We start from the raw sequence: 13,751 nt of genomic DNA, 5'->3' as shown, positions 1-13,751 counted from the left end.
AGAAAAGGTTTCCCGAGAATCTGACATGGCAAAAGGAAATGAATTCCCGAGAAACTGTGCAGGAAAAGGTTTCTCACAGCTGTTCACTTGCGCAGGAAATCCCGGGAAATTGTGCAGGAAAAGGTTTCCCACGCCTGTTCACTTGCCAATTAAACATTGGTGGGAAACCTAAAGATAAAAAATCATTTTTGTAAGATACATGTTCTCATTTTCCTTCCTACTTTTCCATAGGTTGTTGAAGAATTAATACATATAAACCAATATTTTTCAAAATTATGTTGCACCACGGATGACCCAAACCGTCCATTTGGATTACAACATAAATGGGTCAACCGCTGATATTTAAAATCACTAGAAGAAAACGTATTTCCAACCATCTCAGTTGTTCCCAAGGCTCTATTTTTTCAACGTAAAAAGGGCTTAAAACAAATTTTACTCATATTTACATTCAGATGGGTGTAAATTTTGTTTTACATGCATGGCTCAAGCCTCCGCCCCTGTCAAATATGCATGATCAATCGGCCTAGAATAATGCTACACAAGCCTCCACATAGAAATTGGCAGTAGGTTCAATTCCATTACAGCTTAGAATAATGGTACACCATCTTTCCACTTGCAGTGGTTGAACTTCATTTACATTTTCTTTCGCAATGGATTGCTGGTCAATAACAGGAGGGCAAGAAATCAAAGTTCATACACTTCTTCAAAAAAAAAGAAATCAAAGTTCATACATAATAACTGTTAGCAACCAGACCAGCTTAAGGATTCCAGCTGCTGTTAACATGCATATCAACAATATCAAAAGCTAGTACAAAAGCATGTCCTTGATGGCAGGTATATGAAACCAAATAGAATTTAAATTCAAGGAAGTCCTGTGTTTCTAAATATAATGGAAGGTTAAGCTACTAACGAACAAAAATCATTTGGAAGTAGTTAGAACATCCAAAAGCAACAGAAACCTGCTGGATATACCCACCAACATAACCAAAAATTTTAAACATAACCGTATCCAAACAACACAACATAACCAACCATAATAGTATCCAACCATAACAGCAACCATAAACAGAACCCAAAAAACATAACATGAGTTTCCCACCACCAACATAAGGTTGAGAACCCACCATAACAATATCCAAAAAACCCCATGCTAGCGAAATAAGAAATAGTCAACCCACCATTAAAACCTCTAAAATAGCGATAACTACCTCGTGACGTCCCTCGTCCTCCAGGGAAAGGAAGACCTCAGCTTCCTTATGATGGTTATGGAGGTACATGTAGGCTCTAACCCGCTCCCTGTAGGAGAAACTCTCCATGCTCATCATCGAGTCTTTAAGATGACTGAGGTCGTGCACCTCGGCAGTCGATGTGATGGCATCAGCCATCATCCTGATACTGTCGGACAACCTATCCATATTTTGTCCAAGCTTGGCATCTGCACCCCGCGCCCTCTTTCCTCTGCTACCCGGAGTAGGCGCTTTCACAGGGGATGTGTCACTGAACCCCATGCTAGCGTCTCTAACAGGAGAAGATTGGCGTGATCTGGAACATCGTGGAGGACCTGGAGGAGTACCTACAGGGGGGTACATGTCGGCCATATCGTCGAGGCCCGCTGGGTCGCTAGAAGGAAAAGTACCGAACTCATCATGGGAAGGGGCATGGCTGTCGTCAAGAAACTCTCCTGTAGCATGATCCTCCCCAAACACATACTTCCATTCTTCATAAAGGGGGTAACGGGTGTTAAAGAACCGAAGGTGTCCGGGATTACTCTGGGAAAAAATGGTGTAATTGTAAGTAATGAGTGGAAACTGATTACAAAGAAAAACAAATCATAAACAACTCTATTGGAGATTACCTGCAGGTAATCATTCTTCACTTCATTCTCAACACTTATTTTGCATTGTATTGTATCCCACCCAAAACCGCTGCGACTGAGGATAGTGTGAAGAATCCTGTAATTCGTTTTCATTGTCTTCATTCTGTTCCTCACATGATCTTTCGTGATATCCCTACCAATTCTAATGGTAAGATCCTGTGCCACTGCGTTTAATGCAAGCTCTTTAAACCCGTTAGCAATCTTGTTGCCCAAGGCAACCTGATGAGCTAAGCTTGAAACAAGTAGTCTATCCTCATCCTCTCCCCAATGATTTTTTTTCCTGGCCTTCGACACCCCTGAAGTAGACGCCATCTTACCTGTGACTTTGTTCATGTAGGAAACATGATACCATCAAACAGAAGGCGCAAAAATAGTACTAAAAGCAAACAAAGTAGTACTAAAAGCAAATACGCATTCATCCCAAAAACAAAGTAATAAAAGCAAAGTGTAATAACAGCAAAGTATTCGCGAGTGAACATAGTTACAACCCAAAGACAGATAATAAAATATAATGGTAAACAACAAATCATCCTAAGTATGACCACGGCGTGCCTCGAAATCACACCACAAATGATCCATAATTCCTGTACGGATCAGTCCTCCTGCTCTCACATCCTCGGCCCTAGAAATAGGGGGCAAATGAAGCGGTGGCGGAATCTCCTCCGGAGGGGCTACTGCCAACTCACGGTCAACCACTTCAATGTACTCATCGTTTGGCATCTCCCTCCTGATGTGGTTGTGGACGCAGCAACAGGCTAACACAATGTCCACCTGCCGTTTTAAAGAATACATGGGTGGTGAATTTATTATGGTGAATCGCTTCTTCAGGACCCCAAAAGTTCGCTCGATTACATTCCTAACCCCTGAATGCCTCTGATTATATAACTCCTCAGGAGATCGAGGCCTGCGCCCCCTGATCTCGTTCAAATGGTAACTAGGGCCGCGGAATGGAGTTATAAAATGAGCCAGGCATGGGTACCCAGCATCGGCAAGGTAGTATTTTTCTGCACTCACAAGAAGGATTATGTCTAAGGTTCAAAACTCAGACCATAAACTAAAGGTAAGGTAAGGTGTAAAAAATAAAGTCTTAAGTACCGGGTGGACATGGAATGGGTTTCGCGAGTGATAAAGCGGATGCCAAGACCCGTGAGTCTGATGCCGACCCCTCCCACCCAGCTAACACATAAGTGAACTTCATGTCGAAGTCACATGCAGCGAGCACATTCTGAGATGGGTATCCCTTACGACACCAAAATCTGCCATTCAACTCTGCACTTACTCTTGCATGTATGTGAGTCCCGTCGATTGCACCAATGCAATCCTACAATGTACACATTAAACATCAAGAAACGTCAGCATATGAACCTAAGGCCCTAATCAATTACTAAGAAATACAGAGGTAATGCTTCGTACCTTAAAGTAGGGCATCCAGTTCTGATTTCCAGCGATTTGATGTGGTGTCTCCATTGAAGGAGGTAAGATGAACAAGTGCTGGATATTTAGCACGGCATCCAAAACCTTGTTAAAATACTTCGAAACCGTCGCCCCTGACCGTCTAATTACTGCCCTAACACGGCGGTTCCTATCGCTGTGACCAAGTATTTGTAAGAAAATGGCCACTTGTTCCTCGACACAACAGTGGATTGTGTCTTCGAGTAGGGCCGTGTTTCTTAAGATGGCCACAAAAGTGCGGAAGCAGCGAACATCCATACGAAGCACAGCGACACAGTGATTCTCTGCTTGTGTGATACGTGTAACATATTCCCTGTGGGTTAGGTACCCTGATTCGTAAGGGGCTCGTGTCCTGCGATGAAGGTTTCGTCTAATCCTAAATAACAATGCAGACGCTGTAGCCATAACTACCGCTGCTGCTCGAACAATCATCATCCTCCTATTTACTACTTCTCACGGCATGATGGTAGCCCTACAACACCCGCAATCCCCTTTCAAACAAAACATCCAAGCACCGAACCATCAAAACACCCACAACCACCCATTCAAACATAGGCACCACATAGAAAGCAATCCCAAGCATAGATCAAAATTGCGATTTCGATGGCAAAAAAAATTGCAACACAACATATTCCGATCGTATTGAATTCAAGCCCTCCTAAGTTCTCAAAATTCTTAAAAAAATTAACAGGGGTGACAGTTGTAGATAAAATGTATTGCCATTGTCTTGTAAGAAACCAGCATACAATGTATGAACTGTTGTTCTTGTCATTCATGAGCGTTAGTCATTGCATGCTTGAAATTTCAGGCCATTTCCTCACAGTTTAATATCAAATGCTTGGCAAATAGGGCCAACAGGAAAGCAGTGTCTTAGTTGTGTCCGAACTGTCATGCAAGTTCTTTCTTTTAATGGCATCATTAAAGGAAGATGGCATCATTAAAGGAAGTGCTTTGATTATATTTTAAATGTAATAATAATTATAAAACCATAGGCTAAATAGTAAAAACAAAGGGTACAGGGATAAGATGGCCCCAACACACAGAAGAAAGAAAAAGTAACCAAGACAGTAATATATCCAGGGATCTTTCACCCTCAAAGAAACCCGACTATTCATTATCTTTTGTTTTCATCTTTTTTCTTAGAGATGGCAGATTTTATAGAACCCTAGATTTTAGTAAACCATATGCAAACCCTCACTCATCGGAAAACAACCAGATTTCATATCAGAGAACCCCTAAAAACCTGCTAAAGGAGTGAAGAGAACAGAGGAGAGAGAGAGAGAGAGAGAGAGAGAGATCCAACATCACAGAACCCCCAAATAGCGATTTAACGATGTTCCAACGACAAATGCAACGAACCCTAGATTTTCAGGTTTGGAAGAAGAAAAGGCAAAAGAACAAGGAAAGAGCTAGCAGTGGCTTACCTCCGAGCTTCTTCAGAAGGAAGTGAGGAGGAAGACAACGTCGAGGTGAAGTTGAGAGGGACACCGTTTGGCACTCAAAACCCACTTCACGAAACCCAGTTTTTCTTTCCCGGGAAACCAAATCGCACCAATTTATTGGGATTTGGTTTCCCAGTTGCGTGAGAAAACGTTTCTCTCCAGCGCATTTAATCAATTTCCACGTCATTTTTTCAATTTCCAGCTAATCACTGTTAATTTCCCGGGAAGACAAGTGAACACAGCTAATTTAAGATTTCTCGGGAAAAAATAGGTGTTTTCCCGGGATTTGGTCTCCCGGGAATGCAAGTGAACAGACCCTAAGGCTCTGTTCACTTGTTTTCCCGGGAAAGGAAAAGAAAAGGTTTCCCGAGAATCTGACATGGCAAAAGGAAATGAATTCCCGAGAAACTGTGCAGGAAAAGGTTTCTCACAGCTGTTCACTTGCGCAGGAAATCCCGGGAAATTGTGCAGGAAAAGGTTTCCCACGCCTGTTCACTTGCCAATTAAACATTGGTGGGAAACCTAAAGATAAAAAATCATTTTTGTAAGATACATGTTCTCATTTTCCTTCCTACTTTTCCATAGGTTGTTGAAGAATTAATACATATAAACCAATATTTTTCAAAATTATGTTGCACCACGGATGACCCAAACCGTCCATTTGGATTACAACATAAATGGGTCAACCGCTGATATTTAAAATCACTAGAAGAAAACGTATTTCCAACCATCTCAGTTGTTCCCAAGGCTCTATTTTTTCAACGTAAAAAGGGCTTAAAACAAATTTTACTCATATTTACATTCAGATGGGTGTAAATTTTGTTTTACATGCATGGCTCAAGCCTCCGCCCCTGTCAAATATGCATGATCAATCGGCCTAGAATAATGCTACACAAGCCTCCACATAGAAATTGGCAGTAGGTTCAATTCCATTACAGCTTAGAATAATGGTACACCATCTTTCCACTTGCAGTGGTTGAACTTCATTTACATTTTCTTTGGCAATGGATTGCTGGTCAATAACAGGAGGGCAAGAAATCAAAGTTCATACACTTCTTCAAAAAAAAAGAAATCAAAGTTCATACATAATAACTGTTAGCAACCAGACCAGCTTAAGGATTCCAGCTGCTGTTAACATGCATATCAACAATATCAAAAGCTAGTACAAAAGCATGTCCTTGATGGCAGGTATATGAAACCAAATAGAATTTAAATTCAAGGAAGTCCTGTGTTTCTAAATATAATGGAAGGTTAAGCTACTAACGAACAAAAATCATTTGGAAGTAGTTAGAACATCCAAAAGCAACAGAAACCTGCTGGATATACCCACCAACATAACCAAAAATTTTAAACATAACCGTATCCAAACAACACAACATAACCAACCATAATAGTATCCAACCATAACAGCAACCATAAACAGAACCCAAAAAACATAACATGAGTTTCCCACCACCAACATAAGGTTGAGAACCCACCATAACAATATCCAAAAAACCCCATGCTAGCGAAATAAGAAATAGTCAACCCACCATTAAAACCTCTAAAATAGCGATAACTACCTCGTGACGTCCCTCGTCCTCCAGGGAAAGGAAGACCTCAGCTTCCTTATGATGGTTATGGAGGTACATGTAGGCTCTAACCCGCTCCCTGTAGGAGAAACTCTCCATGCTCATCATCGAGTCTTTAAGATGACTGAGGTCGTGCACCTCGGCAGTCGATGTGATGGCATCAGCCATCATCCTGATACTGTCGGACAACCTATCCATATTTTGTCCAAGCTTGGCATCTGCACCCCGCGCCCTCTTTCCTCTGCTACCCGGAGTAGGCGCTTTCACAGGGGATGTGTCACTGAACCCCATGCTAGCGTCTCTAACAGGAGAAGATTGGCGTGATCTGGAACATCGTGGAGGACCTGGAGGAGTACCTACAGGGGGGTACATGTCGGCCATATCGTCGAGGCCCGCTGGGTCGCTAGAAGGAAAAGTACCGAACTCATCATGGGAAGGGGCATGGCTGTCGTCAAGAAACTCTCCTGTAGCATGATCCTCCCCAAACACATACTTCCATTCTTCATAAAGGGGGTAACGGGTGTTAAAGAACCGAAGGTGTCCGGGATTACTCTGGGAAAAAATGGTGTAATTGTAAGTAATGAGTGGAAACTGATTACAAAGAAAAACAAATCATAAACAACTCTATTGGAGATTACCTGCAGGTAATCATTCTTCACTTCATTCTCAACACTTATTTTGCATTGTATTGTATCCCACCCAAAACCGCTGCGACTGAGGATAGTGTGAAGAATCCTGTAATTCGTTTTCATTGTCTTCATTCTGTTCCTCACATGATCTTTCGTGATATCCCTACCAATTCTAATGGTAAGATCCTGTGCCACTGCGTTTAATGCAAGCTCTTTAAACCCGTTAGCAATCTTGTTGCCCAAGGCAACCTGATGAGCTAAGCTTGAAACAAGTAGTCTATCCTCATCCTCTCCCCAATGATTTTTTTTCCTGGCCTTCGACACCCCTGAAGTAGACGCCATCTTACCTGTGACTTTGTTCATGTAGGAAACATGATACCATCAAACAGAAGGCGCAAAAATAGTACTAAAAGCAAACAAAGTAGTACTAAAAGCAAATACGCATTCATCCCAAAAACAAAGTAATAAAAGCAAAGTGTAATAACAGCAAAGTATTCGCGAGTGAACATAGTTACAACCCAAAGACAGATAATAAAATATAATGGTAAACAACAAATCATCCTAAGTATGACCACGGCGTGCCTCGAAATCACACCACAAATGATCCATAATTCCTGTACGGATCAGTCCTCCTGCTCTCACATCCTCGGCCCTAGAAATAGGGGGCAAATGAAGCGGTGGCGGAATCTCCTCCGGAGGGGCTACTGCCAACTCACGGTCAACCACTTCAATGTACTCATCGTTTGGCATCTCCCTCCTGATGTGGTTGTGGACGCAGCAACAGGCTAACACAATGTCCACCTGCCGTTTTAAAGAATACATGGGTGGTGAATTTATTATGGTGAATCGCTTCTTCAGGACCCCAAAAGTTCGCTCGATTACATTCCTAACCCCTGAATGCCTCTGATTATATAACTCCTCAGGAGATCGAGGCCTGCGCCCCCTGATCTCGTTCAAATGGTAACTAGGGCCGCGGAATGGAGTTATAAAATGAGCCAGGCATGGGTACCCAGCATCGGCAAGGTAGTATTTTCCTGCACTCACAAGAAGGATTATGTCTAAGGTTCAAAACTCAGACCATAAACTAAAGGTAAGGTAAGGTGTAAAAAATAAAGTCTTAAGTACCGGGTGGACATGGAATGGGTTTCGCGAGTGATAAAGCGGATGCCAAGACCCGTGAGTCTGATGCCGACCCCTCCCACCCAGCTAACACATAAGTGAACTTCATGTCGAAGTCACATGCAGCGAGCACATTCTGAGATGGGTATCCCTTACGACACCAAAATCTGCCATTCAACTCTGCACTTACTCTTGCATGTATGTGAGTCCCGTCGATTGCACCAATGCAATCCTACAATGTACACATTAAACATCAAGAAACGTCAGCATATGAACCTAAGGCCCTAATCAATTACTAAGAAATACAGAGGTAATGCTTCGTACCTTAAAGTAGGGCATCCAGTTCTGATTTCCAGCGATTTGATGTGGTGTCTCCATTGAAGGAGGTAAGATGAACAAGTGCCGGATATTTAGCACGGCATCCAAAACCTTGTTAAAATACTTCGAAACCGTCGCCCCTGACCGTCTAATTACTGCCCTAACACGGCGGTTCCTATCGCTGTGACCAAGTATTTGTAAGAAAATGGCCACTTGTTCCTCGACACAACAGTGGATTGTGTCTTCGAGTAGGGCCGTGTTTCTTAAGATGGCCACAAAAGTGCGGAAGCAGCGAACATCCATACGAAGCACAGCGACACAGTGATTCTCTGCTTGTGTGATACGTGTAACATATTCCCTGTGGGTTAGGTACCCTGATTCGTAAGGGGCTCGTGTCCTGCGATGAAGGTTTCGTCTAATCCTAAATAACAATGCAGACGCTGTAGCCATAACTACCGCTGCTGCTCGAACAATCATCCTCCTCCTATTTACTACTTCTCACGGCATGATGGTAGCCCTACAACACCCGCAATCCCCTTTCAAACAAAACATCCAAGCACCGAACCATCAAAACACCCACAACCACCCATTCAAACATAGGCACCACATAGAAAGCAATCCCAAGCATAGATCAAAATTGCGATTTCGATGGCAAAAAAAATTGCAACACAACATATTCCGATCGTATTGAATTCAAGCCCTCCTAAGTTCTCAAAATTCTTAAAAAAATTAACAGGGGTGACAGTTGTAGATAAAATGTATTGCCATTGTCTTGTAAGAAACCAGCATACAATGTATGAACTGTTGTTCTTGTCATTCATGAGCGTTAGTCATTGCATGCTTGAAATTTCAGGCCATTTCCTCACAGTTTAATATCAAATGCTTGGCAAATAGGGCCAACAGGAAAGCAGTGTCTTAGTTGTGTCCGAACTGTCATGCAAGTTCTTTCTTTTAATGGCATCATTAAAGGAAGATGGCATCATTAAAGGAAGTGCTTTGATTATATTTTAAATGTAATAATAATTATAAAACCATAGGCTAAATAGTAAAAACAAAGGGTACAGGGATAAGATGGCCCCAACACACAGAAGAAAGAAAAAGTAACCAAGACAGTAATATATCCAGGGATCTTTCACCCTCAAAGAAACCCGACTATTCATTATCTTTTGTTTTCATCTTTTTTCTTAGAGATGGCAGATTTTATAGAACCCTAGATTTTAGTAAACCATATGCAAACCCTCACTCATCGGAAAACAACCAGATTTCATATCAGAGAACCCCTAAAAACCTGCTAAAGGAGTGAAGAGAACAGAGGAGAGAGAGAGAGAGAGAGAGAGAGAGATCCAACATCACAGAACCCCCAAATAGCGATTTAACGATGTTCCAACGACAAATGCAACGAACCCTAGATTTTCAGGTTTGGAAGAAGAAAAGGCAAAAGAACAAGGAAAGAGCTAGCAGTGGCTTACCTCCGAGCTTCTTCAGAAGGAAGTGAGGAGGAAGACAACGTCGAGGTGAAGTTGAGAGGGACACCGTTTGGCACTCAAAACCCACTTCACGAAACCCAGTTTTTCTTTCCCGGGAAACCAAATCGCACCAATTTATTGGGATTTGGTTTCCCAGTTGCGTGAGAAAACGTTTCTCTCCAGCGCATTTAATCAATTTCCACGTCATTTTTTCAATTTCCAGCTAATCACTGTTAATTTCCCGGGAAGACAAGTGAACACAGCTAATTTAAGATTTCTCGGGAAAAAATAGGTGTTTTCCCGGGATTTGGTCTCCCGGGAATGCAAGTGAACAGACCCTAAGGGTGCTTGTTAGCAAAATCCATGGCTTTTTGCAAAATTGTCAAGCGAATCCCTAGCTGGTGATTGGCATTAAATGTTGCGATTACAGTTTTAAAAATCCTAGCTACACAACAAAAAATCCTAAGAAAAGTTAATTAGAGTGACATTTCGCTTTCATACTACAAGTTGCATTAGATTTTATTTTTTTCTTGGTGTTTTTATATTGATATTTTGACAAGGCTGAGTGAAATTGTCCAATCCCTATCGGCATCAGCCATTGGAGATGCCCAAGAACTCTTTTATTTGATTAGACTCGACCTTGATCTACTTGTTGTTACTAGTTTTAATATCTTTTCCAAGGAACAATGCCAAGAAATGGAGCTTTCATGACTCTTTAGCTCGGTTATAAATTCTATACCCGCCTATTTCCAAGGAAAAAAACAAGGGCTTTTATAGTATCTTCACGTGCAATTCATCTGTGTATATATATATATACTAGCATTCTTGACTCATGCTATGGGTGTAAGACAATGTGCCCCATGCCATCAAAACATGAGGTGTAAAATGGCGGGTCCCTCCCTGTGCCACCCCATCAAAACATGAGGTAAAATGGTGTTCCCCTTATGATGCATGGATTTGAACGGAATTAGTGACACTCATGACCCACCCTATAAAACCATGGTGTAAGATGGTGGGCCACACCCTATGCACGGGTTTGGGTAGATGATGGTTGCAGCCTTGCAAGATGGAGCTAATTAGGAGAAAAGCTTAGATCAAGCTCTCCAATGTCCTTCTCCGAGAAGATACAAATGGAATCTCAGCTTCCAAACTCTATTCAAATTCAAATTCTTGCCAAAAGTATTAAAGTACGGGCCGATTGGATATGCAGATTTTAGAATCTTAGATTTCCTCAAAATTGTAGATGGGAGATCAGAGAAGAAAGAGACCAGCCGTTGTTTTCTGATTTCTCGCCCTTCTTTCTGATAGCAAGAGAGCAGGAGATCACCCCATGTCCCATAAAAAGAATACATGTTTAGTATATTATGTATAGGCTACTAATATTGGCACTACCATGTTTTGAGTATTGCACGAACTCAGCGTACTTTTTCCTTTTTATGTGGCTTCCGAGAGCTTTTTGGGAATTGTAATAACATTTGACTCGTGGTTAAATACTAAAAGACGAGTATGTGTTTTTAAAAGAAATACAGTATAGTCTACATTGATCTAAATTATACATTTGTTGGGCCCCAAGTTGAATAGGCTTGCTCCAAAAATCATCTCCATAGGATGATCTAACCCTTTGATCTGTAGATCAGAATTATATGATGTGTCATCAGTTTACACCGGGCACTAAATGGGTATGGGTTCGATTCTGATGTCGAATGGAGATCTCAATTGAAAGATTGAGGTGCAAAATAAATGATTTGAAGACATCTTAAAGAAATTTTTTCATCACGCTTGATCGAAGGTCTAGAATCATGTGATGAGAGTGGGTCCAAAGGCAATGGGCTGGATCTGTGATCGCCAAAAATAATTATGGACCAGATCACCCTATGTGCGGTCGTGGTCCTATGCCTTACGTGATCATTTTCCATGCTCATCTTAAAGTATTTTTCCATTTCGAAATGCACATTCAATGTACACAATTCCTATAATGAACGGTAAAGATTGTCCGATCAGATCAGTTTTTGGGCCATAGCCGATCCTGGGTGGGGCCAATTGGATGAATAGTCTAGATCACCCTGCCAACACCGTAAACTCCTATTAATTCCATCACAAACAACAATTTAAAGTGCGCAGTTGTGCTAATGTTAGGTGAAGAAGGACATTTTAATCAATCAACCAAAACCGTTGCGTGATTAATTACTATTAAAGTTGTTTTAATCAAAATTTAATTAAAAAATTACAAAAGATCTTACTATTTTTTACAACCAAGCAGTATGAAAGAATATAACATAGATATAGGGAAATGATTAAAACATAGAACATAGAACTATAATATTCCTCTGACAACCCTTTAAATACTACACGACAAACATAGGAGCGCATGTCTGAAATTAGTTCCCTAGATATATGGAGTGTGTGGAGGGCGGCCTAAAATATGTGGGTGCCTTCTGCTGTGGCAACCTTTTTTATTCACCCCCCTTCTTCTTCCCTGGACCACCTCGCACTTTAGTATTGTGATTCCTCTTTTCACACTACAAGGGAGTGGAAAGGGAAAGTAAAGGGGACAAATATATCATTTTCCTTTTTTGCATTAGTAAAAATAAGTGGGCCTATATTGACCTCCAAAAGATGGTCGAAGAGAGGACTTAGTAGCAAAGCCATGATTATTAGAAACCAACCTCGAGTCCTCAACCACATGGTTAAAATAATGCCTTTCGGTCACATTTTAAGGGCCCACCGGATAAATAATCCACCAGAGATATCGAGATATGTAGCCGAATTTCACGATCCAATGGTTAAATATCTACCAAATTTTGTTATCCCATCTCTTCCCTTCCCACCCTACTTGCATGACCTAGAAATTGGCAAATGTAGGATATGAAAATGGGAGAATTCCGCTATCCCTGAATTCTCTAATATCAGTGCAGAACAGTCCCATTAGGGTTGTTCTCTAAATGGATAGAAATCGTTGGATAAAATCTCTTTGGATTGCCTACCGTGCTTGGATAATTTTATCTTGAATAAACCCTTAGCTTGTCTATATTGCTTGTATAATATACCCTACCCTACTCGTGTGGACCGTTCTTGAGGTGAATCGAATGCCTAATCCAAGGATAGAATAAATCCCGTGCGGTATGCCATCCCATTGGAGAACAAACCCATCGGGGACCCGCCGCGGATATAGAAATCCTTATATAAGTTGTTCTTGGGATTTGCTTAATTGCTTCCCTGCTCGGATAAGTTTATCTTATTGGTTGTTCATTTTTTTTGTGACATTTTATCAAAGATTACAGGTCAACGTGAGGATAGTGAGTCTATTCAAGGATAAGATAAAGACAAAGTTGCGACCCATAGTGAGCATCCCATTGGTGCAATTGGTGAGACCCATGCTGCATAGAAGTGTTGGTTGGTCCATTTCATATTCACAAATCCTATTTTGTCACATTCTCACCTAGACCAAATTTAGATCTTTGAACAAGGTACAACATAGTATAATACACACTCGTTGACTGGTTGTAGTGATCTCTCTCCCTGTCCCCCCCCCCCCCCCCCCCATGAACCTTCGGTGAGGCCCAACAAACTAAATTGTCTAGATCTCTGAACAAGGTAGGCCCCACCTATACTTATTCCAACAACTAGTAATCTCTCTTTGAACACAAATCCGCAGTGGGGCCGACAATGAATGGTTTAGATCTTTGAAGAAGGTGGCCACCAAAATCACTCGAGCTCACTTTGTTAGAAGATCCAACCCGTTCATTTGTTCCAACCCAATGTACATACACCTTGCAACCCGTTCATTTGTTCCCCCGTTAATTCCGCCCGTTTGCCAATTTTGCCCCTTATTCCATTCGTTTTTGTTTGTTGGAACAAATGCCGCGGCCAGAATTGGA

General features: G+C 41.5%; 3 protein-coding genes across 3 annotated transcripts in view; 1 reads left to right on the top strand and 2 right to left on the bottom strand.

The window, feature by feature from the left end:
* Positions 1–13,751, top strand: part of LOC143847504 (signal recognition particle subunit SRP54 2) — a 104,807-nt gene that overhangs the window by 81,021 nt on the left and 10,035 nt on the right. The gene's annotated exons all lie outside the window — the stretch shown is intronic.
* On the bottom strand, positions 1,170–5,070 carry LOC143859097 (uncharacterized). The gene is made up of 3 exons (XM_077369779.1): positions 4,753–5,070; positions 1,856–2,199; positions 1,170–1,769 (listed from the first exon to the last, which is right to left on the bottom strand). The coding sequence occupies exons 1-3, from the start codon at positions 4,955–4,957 to the stop codon at positions 1,170–1,172; spliced, it is 1,149 nt and encodes a 382-aa protein (XP_077225894.1). The 5' UTR covers positions 4,958–5,070.
* LOC143859087 (uncharacterized) lies at positions 6,294–10,194 on the bottom strand. Its single transcript, XM_077369772.1, has 3 exons — positions 9,877–10,194; positions 6,980–7,323; positions 6,294–6,893 (listed from the first exon to the last, which is right to left on the bottom strand). The coding sequence occupies exons 1-3, from the start codon at positions 10,079–10,081 to the stop codon at positions 6,294–6,296; spliced, it is 1,149 nt and encodes a 382-aa protein (XP_077225887.1). The 5' UTR covers positions 10,082–10,194.

This window comes from Tasmannia lanceolata, unplaced genomic scaffold, assembly GCF_043159265.1.
Source record: "Tasmannia lanceolata isolate RefF3 unplaced genomic scaffold, GAP_Taslan_0.1 ptg000003l, whole genome shotgun sequence".
Classification (NCBI taxonomy): Eukaryota; Viridiplantae; Streptophyta; class Magnoliopsida; order Canellales; family Winteraceae; genus Tasmannia; species Tasmannia lanceolata.
Note: the sequence above shows the minus strand (reverse complement) of the source record. Positions and strands in the feature narration are given on the sequence as shown.

What these genes read in the sequence shown, in the direction of transcription:
- LOC143859087 (XM_077369772.1), bottom strand. Translation starts at nt 10,081, where the DNA reads ATGACGTGGAAATTGATTAAATGCGCTGGAGAGAAACGTTTTCTCACG. An exon ending in CCTTCTGAAGAAGCTCGGAG is followed by an intron (nt 7,324 to 9,876) that starts GTAAGCCACTGC and finishes ACATGAACAAAG; the next exon opens with TCACAGGTAAGATGGCGTCT. An exon ending in TGAAGAATGATTACCTGCAG is followed by an intron (nt 6,894 to 6,979) that starts GTAATCTCCAAT and finishes ATTTTTTCCCAG; the next exon opens with AGTAATCCCGGACACCTTCG.
- LOC143859097 (XM_077369779.1), bottom strand. Translation starts at nt 4,957, where the DNA reads ATGACGTGGAAATTGATTAAATGCGCTGGAGAGAAACGTTTTCTCACG. An exon ending in CCTTCTGAAGAAGCTCGGAG is followed by an intron (nt 2,200 to 4,752) that starts GTAAGCCACTGC and finishes ACATGAACAAAG; the next exon opens with TCACAGGTAAGATGGCGTCT. An exon ending in TGAAGAATGATTACCTGCAG is followed by an intron (nt 1,770 to 1,855) that starts GTAATCTCCAAT and finishes ATTTTTTCCCAG; the next exon opens with AGTAATCCCGGACACCTTCG.